General features: G+C 34.3%; 2 protein-coding genes across 2 annotated transcripts in view; one reads left to right on the plus strand and one right to left on the minus strand.

Annotated features, from left to right (window-relative positions):
- The window catches only part of LOC138691942 (zinc finger protein 239-like), a 196293-nt gene that overhangs the window by 74711 nt on the left and 107401 nt on the right, over positions 1-14181 (plus strand). The gene's annotated exons all lie outside the window — the stretch shown is intronic.
- LOC138716463 (zinc finger protein 841-like) overlaps positions 1-14181 on the minus strand; it is a 45243-nt gene that overhangs the window by 6054 nt on the left and 25008 nt on the right. The window contains exons 5-7 of the mRNA XM_069849576.1: positions 11020-11164; positions 7430-7546; positions 4649-4719 (exon numbers count right to left, since the gene is read on the minus strand). Coding sequence (XP_069705677.1) covers positions 4649-4719; positions 7430-7546; positions 11020-11164 — 333 coding nt within the window. The remainder of the gene's footprint in view (positions 1-4648; positions 4720-7429; positions 7547-11019; positions 11165-14181) is intronic.

Here is a 14181-nt window from a genome sequence, read left to right on the forward strand (position 1 = left end):
ATAAGTAAAGGGCTGTAAGTGCACTTAAGTTACTTTTGAGAAAATGGGGTTTACATATTTAAGCTTTCGTAAAACCGGTGAAATTTTTATTTAAATTTTAATGTGTGATGCGATTAAAATATCCCTTTGCCACTAAAATTTTAGATACTTTAGCTTACACTGGATGCACTTAACTCATGTTATTACAAATGTCACTAGCACTCCTTTGCTTCTAGCCACCTCAATTCAAAATAAGCTAATCTGAATTTTTAAACAAGTTGCTGAAAATGGTTGCCGTTCATTACAATGCAGGCTTCAATTCTTTACGCAGTTTAAAACTGTCTGCACGTGACAACTGATTTGCTGGCTGTGTGCGTTTGGAAAACTGGTCTAGGCTAGAAAATGGAGTGAAATTCTATTGTATTTGGTTAATATTTCCTAAGGATGCTTAATACGTTTAAAAATCTTTACAATTGAAAGAGTCTTAAAATACGTCATTATGTATGTTTATGGCTACTTAACGACTCACAATAAACAAAAATAATATATTAAATCAATAATGAGTGATAATATAGAGCAGAGAATTAGGCTTAGTTCCTATAAAATTGAGTACCGGGTCTTTCCCGGGGGTAAAAGGCGGTCAGAGCGTTGTGCCGACCACACCACCTCATTCTAGTGCCGAGGTCATGGAAAGCATGGGGCTCTACCTCCATGCCCCCCAAGTGCCTTCATGGCATGTTACAGGGATACCTTTTTTTACAAATTATTATTATTAATTTCAGTAATGAGTGTCTAGTTTCAAAAATAAATTAAAATTGCACTTATTGAATTAGGTTCCTTTCAGGTATAAGCCCTTTCCTCTGCCATAGTTTTGTAAAAGTATAGGCTATATATATTTCTTTTTCCTTCCTTACCCCTTTTTGTTCTCTTTTTCAATCGATGAATTTATTATCATAGACTTTTTATCGTGAATTTTATTTAAATTTGGTATTTCTTTTCTTTTTTATTATTATTTTATTACATTCCATTTTGTTATATTCTTCCTTACGTTTTTCCATATTAAGCATTTGTACTAAATGTATTGCTTTCACTATATTCCAATGTATTTTACTTTCTTTTTTTCTATTACGGTATTATTTTCATGTTGTTTAGTGTCAACTTTGTTATGCTATTATTACTTTTTTTTTTGTAATATGTTAGTATTCTGTTCTTTAATTTTTTGTTAAATTTTAACTGCTTGTATACTTTGTGACCTGGTAGAGTGTAAGAGAAGGCTCTATGACCTTAACTCTGCCAGTATAAATAAAGTATTATTATTACTATTATTATTATTATTATTATTATTATTATTATTATTATTATTATTATTATTATTATTATAGTATACTGCAAAGAATTAGGCTTAGTACAAATTATTATTATTAATTATTATTCACCTGGTGCTTTCATCTCATTTGCAATTTCTCACACATTTTTAGAAACCACATTATTGTCATAATATTGTTTCAAAGATTGTACACTACGTATCTTTCCTGTACTAAAACAATTAATTTATTCACATCCAGCTCCATTATGAATAATGTGCAGTACACAACAATAGTATTTGTAGATTGTGAAAGTATGCAATCATAGCTACTACTAATGCATGCGCAGTACACTGCAGCTACCAGACAGTCTGCTCGCATCTGTCGCGCCGCGTGCGATTCTGTGTGCACCCGGCCTAAGGGATGAAAAATGCTCAAAGAAAGAAAAATATGGGAGCCGGGAGACTATTGAAAATTACTGCCAAATACGGGAGATACCGGGAAATACGAGAGGATTGGCAACCCTACCTACCAGTCACATTAGAAAGATCAGTGTCCTTACACTTTTAAGCTCTGGTAGAATTCTCTACACTGAGGATCCAAATAGTCACACACGGCCATCAGAGCAACCTATCCTCAGCAGAAACAAAGGTTGGTAATGCTCTTGCAAACAGCAGAACAAACATGGAACTATTTCTGTCACACCCGTTTCGGCAATACTCTCGTGCCAGAGATGCTCCTAAGGCATCATTGATTGCAAAATTAAGATTCTTTTGAATCTGAGTGACGATTATAATGTCTTTGTTGCTTTGGAAAACTCTGCTTTTAGTGCCGTCGCTTATTTTTCGAGGCCTGTTGTCATGAGTGCCACGTCGATCTTTGAAATCAGTCATACCATCTTTTATTTTAATTTGCAGAACTTGCACTCGTCGACGTGAGATTTGAAAAGTGTCGCAGAATGTCTTTTGGCACACCGTTAATCGCTTGCCTTGCACAGGAAGGTAATAGCGAAATGAACAACTTTTCTTGGAGATATCTTCTGCAACACGGCGACGTACAGGCTGAATAATCTCTATGTTCTCTGACAGATATTTACTTTGGTTGTTATAGCTCATTTTGTAAAACTCAGAAAATAGATGCCAACGTCCATCTAAGTTAACCCTCTGACAATCATTATGCTTGCAGAAGCAAGTACGTTCCTAAAACAGAAGTTTCATAGGAATCAATCGACATGAGTATTTCTAAGTGAAGCTGAGTAACGTACTTACAGTCTGATCCGTTTTGGTATGGATAATATTAATTTATTATTATAAAGCTATTATTACAGTGGGAAAACTTCTTGCTGGTTATATTATGATTAAAAGGTGGGAGTTACCATAAATAACAATCAACAATGCATGATCTGAAAGGACAAATGAAAATCGTAGATGATTAAAATGATTACTACAAATCAACAGCAGGCACAATGTGTTCTTTGGTATGCTGAACTTGAGAGTGTTCCAAGAGATCAAAGGAATTTCGATGTGAGTATGGTGTGCGTAATGTACCTAAATACGATTCCATAATGTTGTGGTATCGATCATTCGTAGAAACAGGTTCTGTGTTAAAAAAAATGCAGGAGGTCGCAGGCGAAACCCAATACGAGAAGCAGCTATCTCTTGGCTTATTCCCCAAACTCCCTAGATCTAATTATTCCTGACTTCTTCGTGTGGGGTTTTGTTAAAGACATTGTCTATTCACAGAAACCCAGGAACATTGATGTATGTATGTATTTATTCCCACTGCAATGGGTATAAACCAGGTGGCAGTGGTAATTCGTTACACTCAGTAATCACAATAATAAACTTATTAATTAAAAGTACAATTAATAATAATACTAATAATTAATACTAACAATAATTAATAATAATAATAATAATAATAATAATAATAATAATAATATTAATAATAAAAACAGGGAATATCCTAAATTAAATGAAGCACGATCACTTAAAATAACATTTAACTTAAAATAACATGATGATCTGAGAGTAAAAATTACTCAAGCTCTTCAACAAATCACCCCTCTTATGTTACAACGGATATGGGCTGAATTGCGTCACCGTTATGAGTTGTGCAGGGTGCGCAATGGGGGTCATGTTGAGTTCTGAGGAAGTTCCCATCTTCCATTGTTGTATGCACAAAGTTTCAACAAATAAAGTCCAGTAGTAAATGTTTTACGGTGTTTTTATTTTATCCATACCCAAACGGATCACCCTGTATTCTAGAGTAAATACCTCACAATGACAGAAGAAAGTAACACATTACATATTTAAAGTTATAAAAGGTAATAAAAACAAGCCCATAATAAATATAATTACACGTAAAATATCATGTTGGATATGAATCATTTATATACTTACTTCATCCAGAGGCTTCTTCCCAGGTACTGTAATGTTCTTTCGTATTGTATATTCCTTCCCGCTGTTCCTCAGCATTTTGTTTCTCACATCCCTCCACTTCTGTATGTTTACCGTTCGACGTCTTCCTTTATTAAAATGATTTAATGAGCTGTACGGTGGAGAAATGCTGTTTACGTCCGTCATGTTTCTCATCATATGCAACATTACTTTAGGCACTGCCAACTTCAAAGCCTTACAATATTCTCCACTCATAATAATTCGGTATTATGCCACTATAGCGCTAACAGGGATGGGATACGCAACAATATTTTTCGCAAGAAAATCAAGCTTTCAGCTATAACTCCCTGTCAAGTTGATTTGTATAATTTCGAGGAAAAAAATTGTTCCGGGGCCTGGTATCGAACCCTGGACCTTTGATTAAACGTACCAACGCTCTCCCAACTGAGCTACCTGGGAACTCTACCCGACACCGATCCAATTTTTCCCTCTATATCCACAGACCTCAAAGTGGGCTGACAACCATCAAGCAACCAACATTGAGCGCACACTAACTCTGTGTGACTTAAATTGTGGTTTTCTGTTACGTACAGTGACGTGTATTATGCAAATCAAGCTTTCAGGTATAACTCCCTGTAAAGTTAACTTGAATAATTTCGAGGGAAAAATTGTTCCGGGGCCGGGTATCGAACCCGGGACCTTTGGTTAAACGTACCAACGCTCTCCCAACTGACGGTTGACGGATGTCAACCCACTTTGAGGTCTTAACTCACATTCTTGCCCTTAACTCACATTCGTTAAAAATGGATTATGCAACATAATTCTGGGGATGTATTCAATTATTCAGACTATGAATTGAATGAAAGTCACCCCTTCTTCAGCTCATTTTGAAAGTAATTCCTGCTTAATTATGTAGATGAACTGGTGAGGACAAGGACAAAGTGAAGGTTCCCAAACTACACTCACCTCCCACTATCTTCCACTGGATCCTTCACACTCAGATTTCCTTCCTGGTCGTTGGTTTCCCACCATTCATCCTGAAAAGAGTGAGCAGAGACAAAACTGAAACATGTTTGAGCATCGCTTGACTTGCATGTTAAAGTTTTTGGTACGAGACTACCCTTCCTATAGAGAGCAACGTTCGTGTGCCCTCCTGAAAACTTGGCAGCATATTCGACATACACCAGTTTTTTCATGATATTCACTGTTCCATCCACAGTTATCACATCTATCGCTAAAGTCCTAGCACACTTGTCTTCCCTGATCGCGTTGAGCATTAACAGCTCAGCCATGTAGAAAGTTTTGTGTTGTATTGAATATGGCCAATGATGGAGGAAATGTGACCTACAGTTGAGTTTCAGATCAAATTCATTTTTAAATCATGATCCATTTTAAATTGAGGGGCATTTTCACAAAACTCGTTATCTACATTTTTTTTCGATTTGGGTTTTTAGCGTATCCTTACGTTTTTGGGTCAGGAGAATCCAATGGTGCTATCAGAATTAAGCTAAAGTTCGTAAGTATATCAGTAAATTGATCTCGAAATAAAAGAGATTTTTCAAAACTCTGTATCTACAGTTGTGTATTTTAGAAGAGAGTTGTCTTGAAAAAAAAAAGAAGGTTTTGTAGATAACGAGTTTTGAGAAAACGCCCCTCATTTGGACATTTGCAGTTTCCGTGTGATTCTGTGACACACATATTATGTATTCTGTAAATTGCGGCTATTTTAACAAGTAGGTCACCTAGTGATCAGGATAAGAAGTCATTGAGAATTATATCACTACAATTATAAAACTTAGCAAATGAAAATAAAACTAAAATAGCCTATTGCAGAAAAATTTAAGGAGCATTTATAATTTATATTGATTTAAACAGCAAATTCTATGGCCTAAGAATTGCTTAACAAGGCGAAAATTTCCAGGAAAATGTATAATTATGCCAGTACACTTATAATACTATGCAAAATCCAGAAGGCCAAGATAAATTGCATAATAAAAGTACAATTTTCAGGACAATTTATAATCATATCAGTACAAAAATAAAAATGAGTTAAATCAAGAAAGTAACAAAATTACTATGAAGCAATTAATTCCATTATTGGAGGTAAATGTTTCTGGAAAGTTTATATTAAATTATATTATATTATATTATATTATATTATATTATATTATATTATATTACATTATATTTATAATTAAGATATAGTTTACCAAAGTCGACTAAATTAAAAAATTCTTAATAAATGGATAATTTTCAGGAAACTTTATAATTACGTGTACCTAAGGTTATAAAATTTAGCAAAGTCAATAAGCTAAACAATATGTTTACTAAGCGAATATTTTCAGGAATATCTATGATCATGAAACTCTGTAAACTCAATAAGCTTGAAAAAATTACTAGTAAGGGGAAATTTTCAGGAAATTGTATAATTACGATTTTACAAGTATATTGAATGTAGCAAAATCAAAATGTTGAAAAGAAACGCTTAATAGGACATGTTTTATTAACATTTACATTTAATATATCAGTAAAATTAAGTGTAAATTGGCAAAATCAGAAATTAAGAAAAATTTCTGAATAAGGTAAATTTATACTAACATCAACAATTACGTCGGCTGGAACAACGTTATAAGTTACATTTGGTAAAATTTACAGGAGCTGCAAAAATGTATACGAATACAACGTTGTTCTTATGAGGGTAGCAAACTTTTGAGTGGACATTTCACGTACTGCATTGATGGACAGTTGCAAGCCAAGGAGTATAGCAAGGTAACATGACATACAACATTATTACACGGAAACATGCCGAATGAAAATTTTGTAACTTACAACGTTGTTCCAGCCGACGCTTCAATTATAACTTAGCAAAATCAAGAAGCTAGAAAAATCGTATAGTAAGCAATATTTTCAGTGGGCCTGATATTTTTAATCACATCAATGCAATTTATAAAAGTACCAAAATGAAGAAACTAAAGTGATTGCTTTTTGTTGGTGGTTTGAAGCTCAAAAGAGACATCAATAAGGGATCACTCATGAGGCAACTAAGCACAGGAAAATCTTCAGGAAGGTTTCTAATATTATTCAGTGTAATTTTATTGTAAAAATGAGCGAAATCAGAAACATAAATTTTGTAAGGGAAAAAAATTCTAAATAAATAATTTCGTCACTAATTGACAGCAATGAGGGGTCTGATGCTACAGCTAGAGATGCTCGTCTAAAGACAGAGTGTGTAGAGACGTGAGCAGTGGCGAGACCTAATATCTTAATTGAGTTTGGTTGGACTGCGAGGCAGAATGGCTTACAGAATTGGAAAATAAATTGCATAGAATAAAAAACTTAATTGAGCAATGGGAGTCATCCCTGAAAGCATCACGGGTGATACTTAACAAATGTAGAGATTGGCCACTGACAACTAGTGACGGGGTGTGATTTGAAGACCTGTGATTTTGTCGCCGTTATAAATTTGTCACTAGTTTCGGCTATGATTATAGTTTAAAAATCACAGCTCCAGAAAATCGCCCTCTCAGAAGGATATGTGATTCACAGCCATGCAACTGATGTAGGTATATGACAGTTCCAGTATATAGGCAACCACAAGTCAGAAGATTAACTTGAAGGGACAAATTAACTATCGTCCCACTTTAGAGGTTAACAGGAACACCATACATTACTACTACTACTACTACTACTACTGCTGCTGTTACAGCTACTGTGAATAACTCAGTAAGATTTATATTCTCCACCGACCTGAATTTCAGACTTCACTGGAGTTTCTTCACATTTCACCTCTGATCTTGGATCATCGCTGGGGTCCACACTCTCTGTCTTTATCCCTGGGACGTACAGGTTCAAGAAATTCTCATCCTGCAGAAGAGTTACAGTTTAAATTTTGTTATTCGTTATTAGGGTGGCAAGAGCATTTATAACAGAATCGAGGGAAAGTTAGAAGAGACCATGTTTTTTTTGTACCACCAAATTTTTGGAATTCCAAAAACTGTATAATTTTTGCAATATATTTTTCATTGAAAATATACAGTAAATTTAATTTTCTAGAGCATTCCATATTGTTACATTGTAGGACAATTTATTGTTATTATTATTATTATTATTATTATTATTATTATTATTATTATTATTATTATTATTATCATTACAAACTGCCTGCCAACAGAGATAGACTCTTAAGTGTCAGTATACTGACATATGATGTTATGTTTTATTTAACGACGCTCGCAACTGCAGAGGCTATATCAGCGTCGCCGGATGTGCCGGAATTTTGTCCCGCAGGAGTTCTTTTACATGCCAGTAAATCTACTGACAGAACCTGTCGCATTTAAGCACACCTGACATATGATGTACAAATATAAATACAAAGGATAATAAGAAGAAAAAAAGAAATTGATACGTATACTAAAATCTAATTAAAATATAGCTTAAGAGTGTTAGTGATTATTTAAAATTTGACATGATTTTTTTTCAAAACTATTCTCACAATGTCATCTATTAAAGGTTTTGGTAAACCAAATAGTTTTCTAAAGGTATTAAAGAATTTTAGAATTAGATCATGGATACCAATGAAAATCCAATCACGTCTGTGTGTTTAAGATAGTATTTCTTAGTTGATTCTTTCTTTTCTTGGTGAACTTCCTCAAGCTGGCCAAAGTCCCTTGATCCAATCACATCTATGTGTTTAAGATGGTATTTCTTAGTTGGCTGGTATTATAAGTGGGACAGCACTAGAGAGGACAAACGATGTATGAAATGGAAAAAACAGTTTGGACACCACTTCATAGGAAACATTATGTTGTGCATTAGTTACAGTGCAAAATGCAATCAAGAGCTCATTTCATATAAAAAAAATCTTCGATTGTTGTTTGCTGTGTGTTTGTATTGCTATTATGAATTAAACATTTTCTATGCGGTTCAGGTAACTACAGATAACTTCACTTGATATACCGCTAGGAGCACCACTAATGCAATTTTTCAGTTATAGACAAAGATTTCCGCTTTGCCATTTTCCACTATCAAATGCGCTGTACATTCTAGAGGATTCAAAGGATGGCTAAATCTTACAGAAATGACAGGAACGTATTGAGAGGGAGGCTTTTGAGTGTTAAAATCCTTTCATCAAAGGAAAGTACTGGTAAATACAACTTCCGGAAGTGCTGACTGGAGAGTTTTTCCAGGAAGTGGGTGGAATTTCTTTCCTGCACTCGTGGTGCAATGACCTGAGTGCAATCAAAGCAGCATATTTCTTGACTATGCTTTTAAAATACAAATTTCGCAATTTTGTAGGGATTTTGTTGCTTTGGATCTGAAAAAATTGCCACAAACGGGATTTGGAAGCGTTACAAGAGGGTAAAATTCTCCAGGATTACATGTGAAATGTCCCCGGATCGTATAAAAAGAGTGTATGTTATGAATGGCATAACCTTATAAGCGACAGCGTACTAACGAGGTTTTACTGTGTTTTAATAAATTATTAACGTTGTTTATTAGTATTACTTACCTAAAAGAGCAAATATGCATATCAAAGTCCCATTAACAGGGCTTGGCACCTATAATTTTCAGGATAGATCGAGATCTACAGTTTATACAATCTGTAAGTTTCTAAATATGGTTTTAAATTAGAATTGGCGCCAGTGGTTTGGAAATTATAAGCATTTACAGCAATATAATTGCGCGCCGTTTAGTAACTATCATCTTATCAGGCTACCTATTGTAAAACTATTTAAAATTAGATACATGTTCAGTTTTAAAGGATAACTCACTTTACGATTGAAAATAAATGTTTGCTCAGATAAATTCAGTCACTTCGGAAGTGACAATAGTTGGATTTATAAGGGACTTTTTGTAGAGATACAGTTGATACTATAGGCTACTAGTGGCTTGTGCAGCAAATGCTGCAGACTAATTTTTCAGATTTATTTCCAATGAAGAATACCAGACATTTTGAAAGTTATTTCCTTGCATAATAATGAAAAACACTCCCTCTGAATGTTTTTATGCCAAATACTTTTTCTTGAACCTATCCATCTTCAGTTTTTGAGTGTCAACGCGAAAATGCAAGTAACAATGTCAGGATGATCAGTGGGTTTATCATGTGGGAGTAAAGCAATAGCTATTTCAGGTCATTGTGGATTGTAGGGTTTTCTGTGCTTTCGAACAATAGACATAGCATCTTGGTATAGCTGCTCCATGTAGAGCTTGAAATGTAGAGGGTAAAATCATTTTATCCTGTTAAGAGATCTTGCTGAAATGATAGGGAGACTACAACATTTTGTAGGCCTCTTATTTTATTAGTAAGTAATACTTTTTGGTCTTTCCATAGGAACTGTAATTTTTGCGCTCTCTCGAGCCAATACTGACGAGAATCATGCATGTAAAGATCTACACCACACTGCCATTAAATATATGAAAAAGACCCAACCCCACTTCATTAATACCTATAAAAATATTTGATTTTTGATAACAATATATATATATATATATATATATATATATATATATATATATGTGTAATAGCCGGCACTCAGTAAATTACAGAAATGAAGATCTAATTTAAGATATTCTCTACAGCTACTTAAGTTATATAACCCCAAAACGTTTCACGTTCATATCATCAATATAGCATTAATATTTATAATTAATGAAAAATAGCCATATCATGGCATTAACTATAATAATATGTCATTTCTAATGGTAATAATGTCATCGAACCACCTCAAGTTTTGTAGATTTTAATATCCAATACGCAGCTGTACTCAGAAAATTACACACCGCAGAATCAGACCTGTAAATTATTTTAGTAAGTCTTGAATTTCAACTGTAATATGTCAGCATTCCTGCAGGTCATGGCCTTCGTGTAATATCTTATTGTTTATTGTAGTGTGTGTTTTATTTTATTCTGAAATGCAATTAATTCTCAAAACTGACGAAAGATTGATTTTGGAAAATAGGAAAATTATGTAGGAAAACTAACACTTCACTGAAAGTTACTATTTGTCTGAAAATCCTTGGATGCCAAACTTAAAAATGACGGGTCATTCATTAAAATCCGTTCAGCCGTTTTCCCGCATTTCCATTACCAGTTCAAATTCTATATGTATATATAGAGACAAGGCATAACAAAAGCCTAAACTAACGAAACCTAACCTGTTACAGATTCGTATGAGCGGTGTACGAATGGGAACTAGTTCAGCCAAAGACACAATAAAAGGTAATTTAGGCCACAGCCTCTTCATATTTCATTACCTAAAAAATAATTTCAGTAGAAGACGTATTTACGTCAAACTCTTCGGAACCAAGACATGTTAAGTCTATTTGTGTAGGCCTACCTTCAATAAAGGTTTCTTCTCTTCTTTGTCTGAGTCCTCACTTCTTTGTACGGCCAACGGGTCGTCCTCTGGTTCTGTCTTGATCACTTCCATCACAGCGGAAGGTGTGCAACACGAATCCATTTGTGTTTGCTGAACTTCTGTACTTAAATCATGCAAAATATAATATAAGTAAATGATTAACTAGCGGACTTACTCGTGTTAATTATGTAAGTCTATGCGGCTTACAGCTGTTTCGGTGCTTCTTCACACGATCCTCAGAGCCTACTAGATCTCGGCGTCATCCCGTACTTCTCTGCCTGTTGTGTGGGTGTGTTTGATTGTTGAAAAGTGGAGTCAAATAGTGTGTGTGTGTGTACTGAAATTGATCTGTGTGTTGAGAATTTGATCGGGGTGTGTTTTAGTGTGTTTGTATATTTCATATTGTTCTAGTACGTTGAGTTTTTGGTTCTTGGGTTGTATGTGTAGGATTTCCATGTCCGTATTTATGTTATTGTATGTATGGTTAGCATTGGTTATGTGATCGGCGTATGTAGATGTATTGTGTCCTCTGGTTATTGCTTTGATGTGTTCTTTGTAGCGAGTTTGGAATGATCTGCCTGTGTGTCCAATGTAGAACTTGTCGCAACTATTACATGTGAGTTTCTATACGCCTGTGTGGTCGTATTTATTTGTTTGTGTTTTTTGTGTGTTGAGATGTCTTTGTTGTGTGTTTTCTGTTCTGTATGCTATGTTGTATTTCTGTTTTCTGAATGAAGATGTGATCTTATGTGTGTTTTTGTTTTCATATATTAGTGCGATGTATTTCTTGTGTTTGTGTTGTGTTTGGCGTGTTTTTGTGTTTAAGTTTTTGTTTTGTCTTCCTTATGATGTTTTTTATTATGTTTGGATTGTATCACATTTTCTTCTGCTATCTATTTGATTGTGTTCACTTCTTCATTGTAGTGTTGTTGGCTCATGGGTATGTTGAGTAATCTGTGTACCATTGTCCTGAATGCAGCATGTTTGTGTTGTATGGGATGGCTAGATGTGTTGTGTATGTGTGGTGGTGGTGGTGGTGATTGGTTTTCTGTATATTTTGAAGGTGTGTTTGCTGTCAATTTTTGTTATGGTGATGTGTAGGAAATTTATGGAGTTGTTGTTTTCAAGTTCCAGTGTCTATTGAAGTTGTGGGTGTAATTTGTTTATGTATTGGTGTAGTTTGTGTATTTGTCTTTTGTTTCCTTTGTATAGTATGAGTATGTCGTCTACGTATCTGTGCCAGTATATTATGTTGTCTGCATATTTGTTGTGTTCATTGTAGGCTCTGAGGATGGTATGATAAAGCACCGAAACAGCTGTAAGCCGCACACTTACATAATTAACACGAGTAAGTGCGCCATTTAATCGATTACTTATATTCAAGTGTTAAAAGTAGTGTACGCAAGATTCAAAATATATTAATTCCTCAACTAGGTGGGCTTATTAAATAATTATTTCTATACGTATTATTAGACTCTCATGTTACATCCAAAAGAAGAAAAATACTATTTCTACGCCTGCCTTAGGAAGTGCAGTAGTAATTTATTTGAATGTTGTAATTCAGCGACTCCCTTCCCAAATATAGTATGTTGTAATGAAACAGTATATTATTATAGCCTACTGGGATCAATTATGCCGTGAAACTTTGTGAATATTTATTTACCTTCTCGTGATGCAAAAACGTGTATAATTTTAAAAGATGGTGTGTAGCCTACGAAGAATTTATTACAGATTAGAATGTAATAAATCCCGTGCTTTTTTTCCAATCATCAACATCATCATCATCATCAAATCGAGTAACGGTTAGCATGTCTCACCGTTAAACGAGCGGGCCCGGCTTCAAATCCTGGTTAGTACCTGATTGAGGTTTTTCCGAAGTTTTCCCTCAACCCATTAAGAACAATGCTGGGTAATCTTCTGTGCTGAACCCTCGACTCATCTCGCTAGTATTATCACTTTCATCTCTCTCAGGCGCTAGATTACCATAGCGGTTGATAATGCGTCCTAAAGTAGCCAATTTAAAAGAAAATATCATATTACACTTCAAGAATGGCATATTTACTTCTGAAGGAAGGTGAACGATGCTTTACTAAGTTGCGGAGCAGTTATAAATTTAGTTATGTTTTATTTTTATTTTTATTGTTGTATTAGTATGGCATTTCCCATGGTTGTATCTTAAATTTTTGGTACAATGATGACTCATTTTATCCAATATATGAAAACGGAGAAGGTATCGTGTTTGTTGCATACGGTAGTTCTAAAAAGGAGGTCGTGTAAAATATATGTTTTAATATAACCTAGTACTATTTTTATATTAAGGGATACATTTCTGTTTAATGTTGAAATTCAGGTGGTATTTACAAACTACATTCAGAATAAGCTGACTTAGGAAATTCACTCTAGAGGAGAAAATATTTTCATATCCGTACAGAAGTAAGTAAGTAGGCCTTTTTTTTTTTTCTTTGGAAAATGCAATTGAAGACCTTAGCAGTCTGACTGCCATGAAGGACAACGGTGTTCTCTCCAAAACATTTTCCTCCCTGCCATAGATGACACCAATGTCCGCTGCTACATGCTACATAAGTCATATTAAATTCTTTATTTTCCTTCAAATGAATGTGAGTATAAGAAACACATTTACATACACACAATAGTTATTTGTAATTACTTTTATCATTTATAAGTTTTACATGGAAAGAGTACAGAAAAGTATTCAGCCCATGGTTACTAGGTTATTTATAGTGTTCCACGCCAGAACGGTCATGGGTCCGCTACTCAAAAATGTTTCATTTCCAGCTTAATTTCTTTTTATTTGGAAAAAAAAACTACAGTACGTATCATAATCAATTACAAACAATTTACAACATAGTTGTGATTTTGGCCTGAGGGAGACATTTTTCAAATTGCCACCTGACAATCAACCTGATGGACAAACATATAAAATCCAAAATTTACCAAATTTGTACTTTTTACCTGATATAGTATTATGCAGAGGGTAGCATACTGTAAAAGGAAATATCACAAGTTCGATTCTAAGCCTGTGTTTTTTTAACATACAAATATTTGTTTATATACTCTTATACATTTTGCAAACCTATATAGTATTTTGGTCTCCTGAAAAATTACTTCATTGGACTTATT

Source organism: Periplaneta americana, chromosome 16 (genome assembly GCF_040183065.1).
Source record: "Periplaneta americana isolate PAMFEO1 chromosome 16, P.americana_PAMFEO1_priV1, whole genome shotgun sequence".
NCBI lineage: Eukaryota > Metazoa > Arthropoda > Insecta > Blattodea > Blattidae > Periplaneta > Periplaneta americana.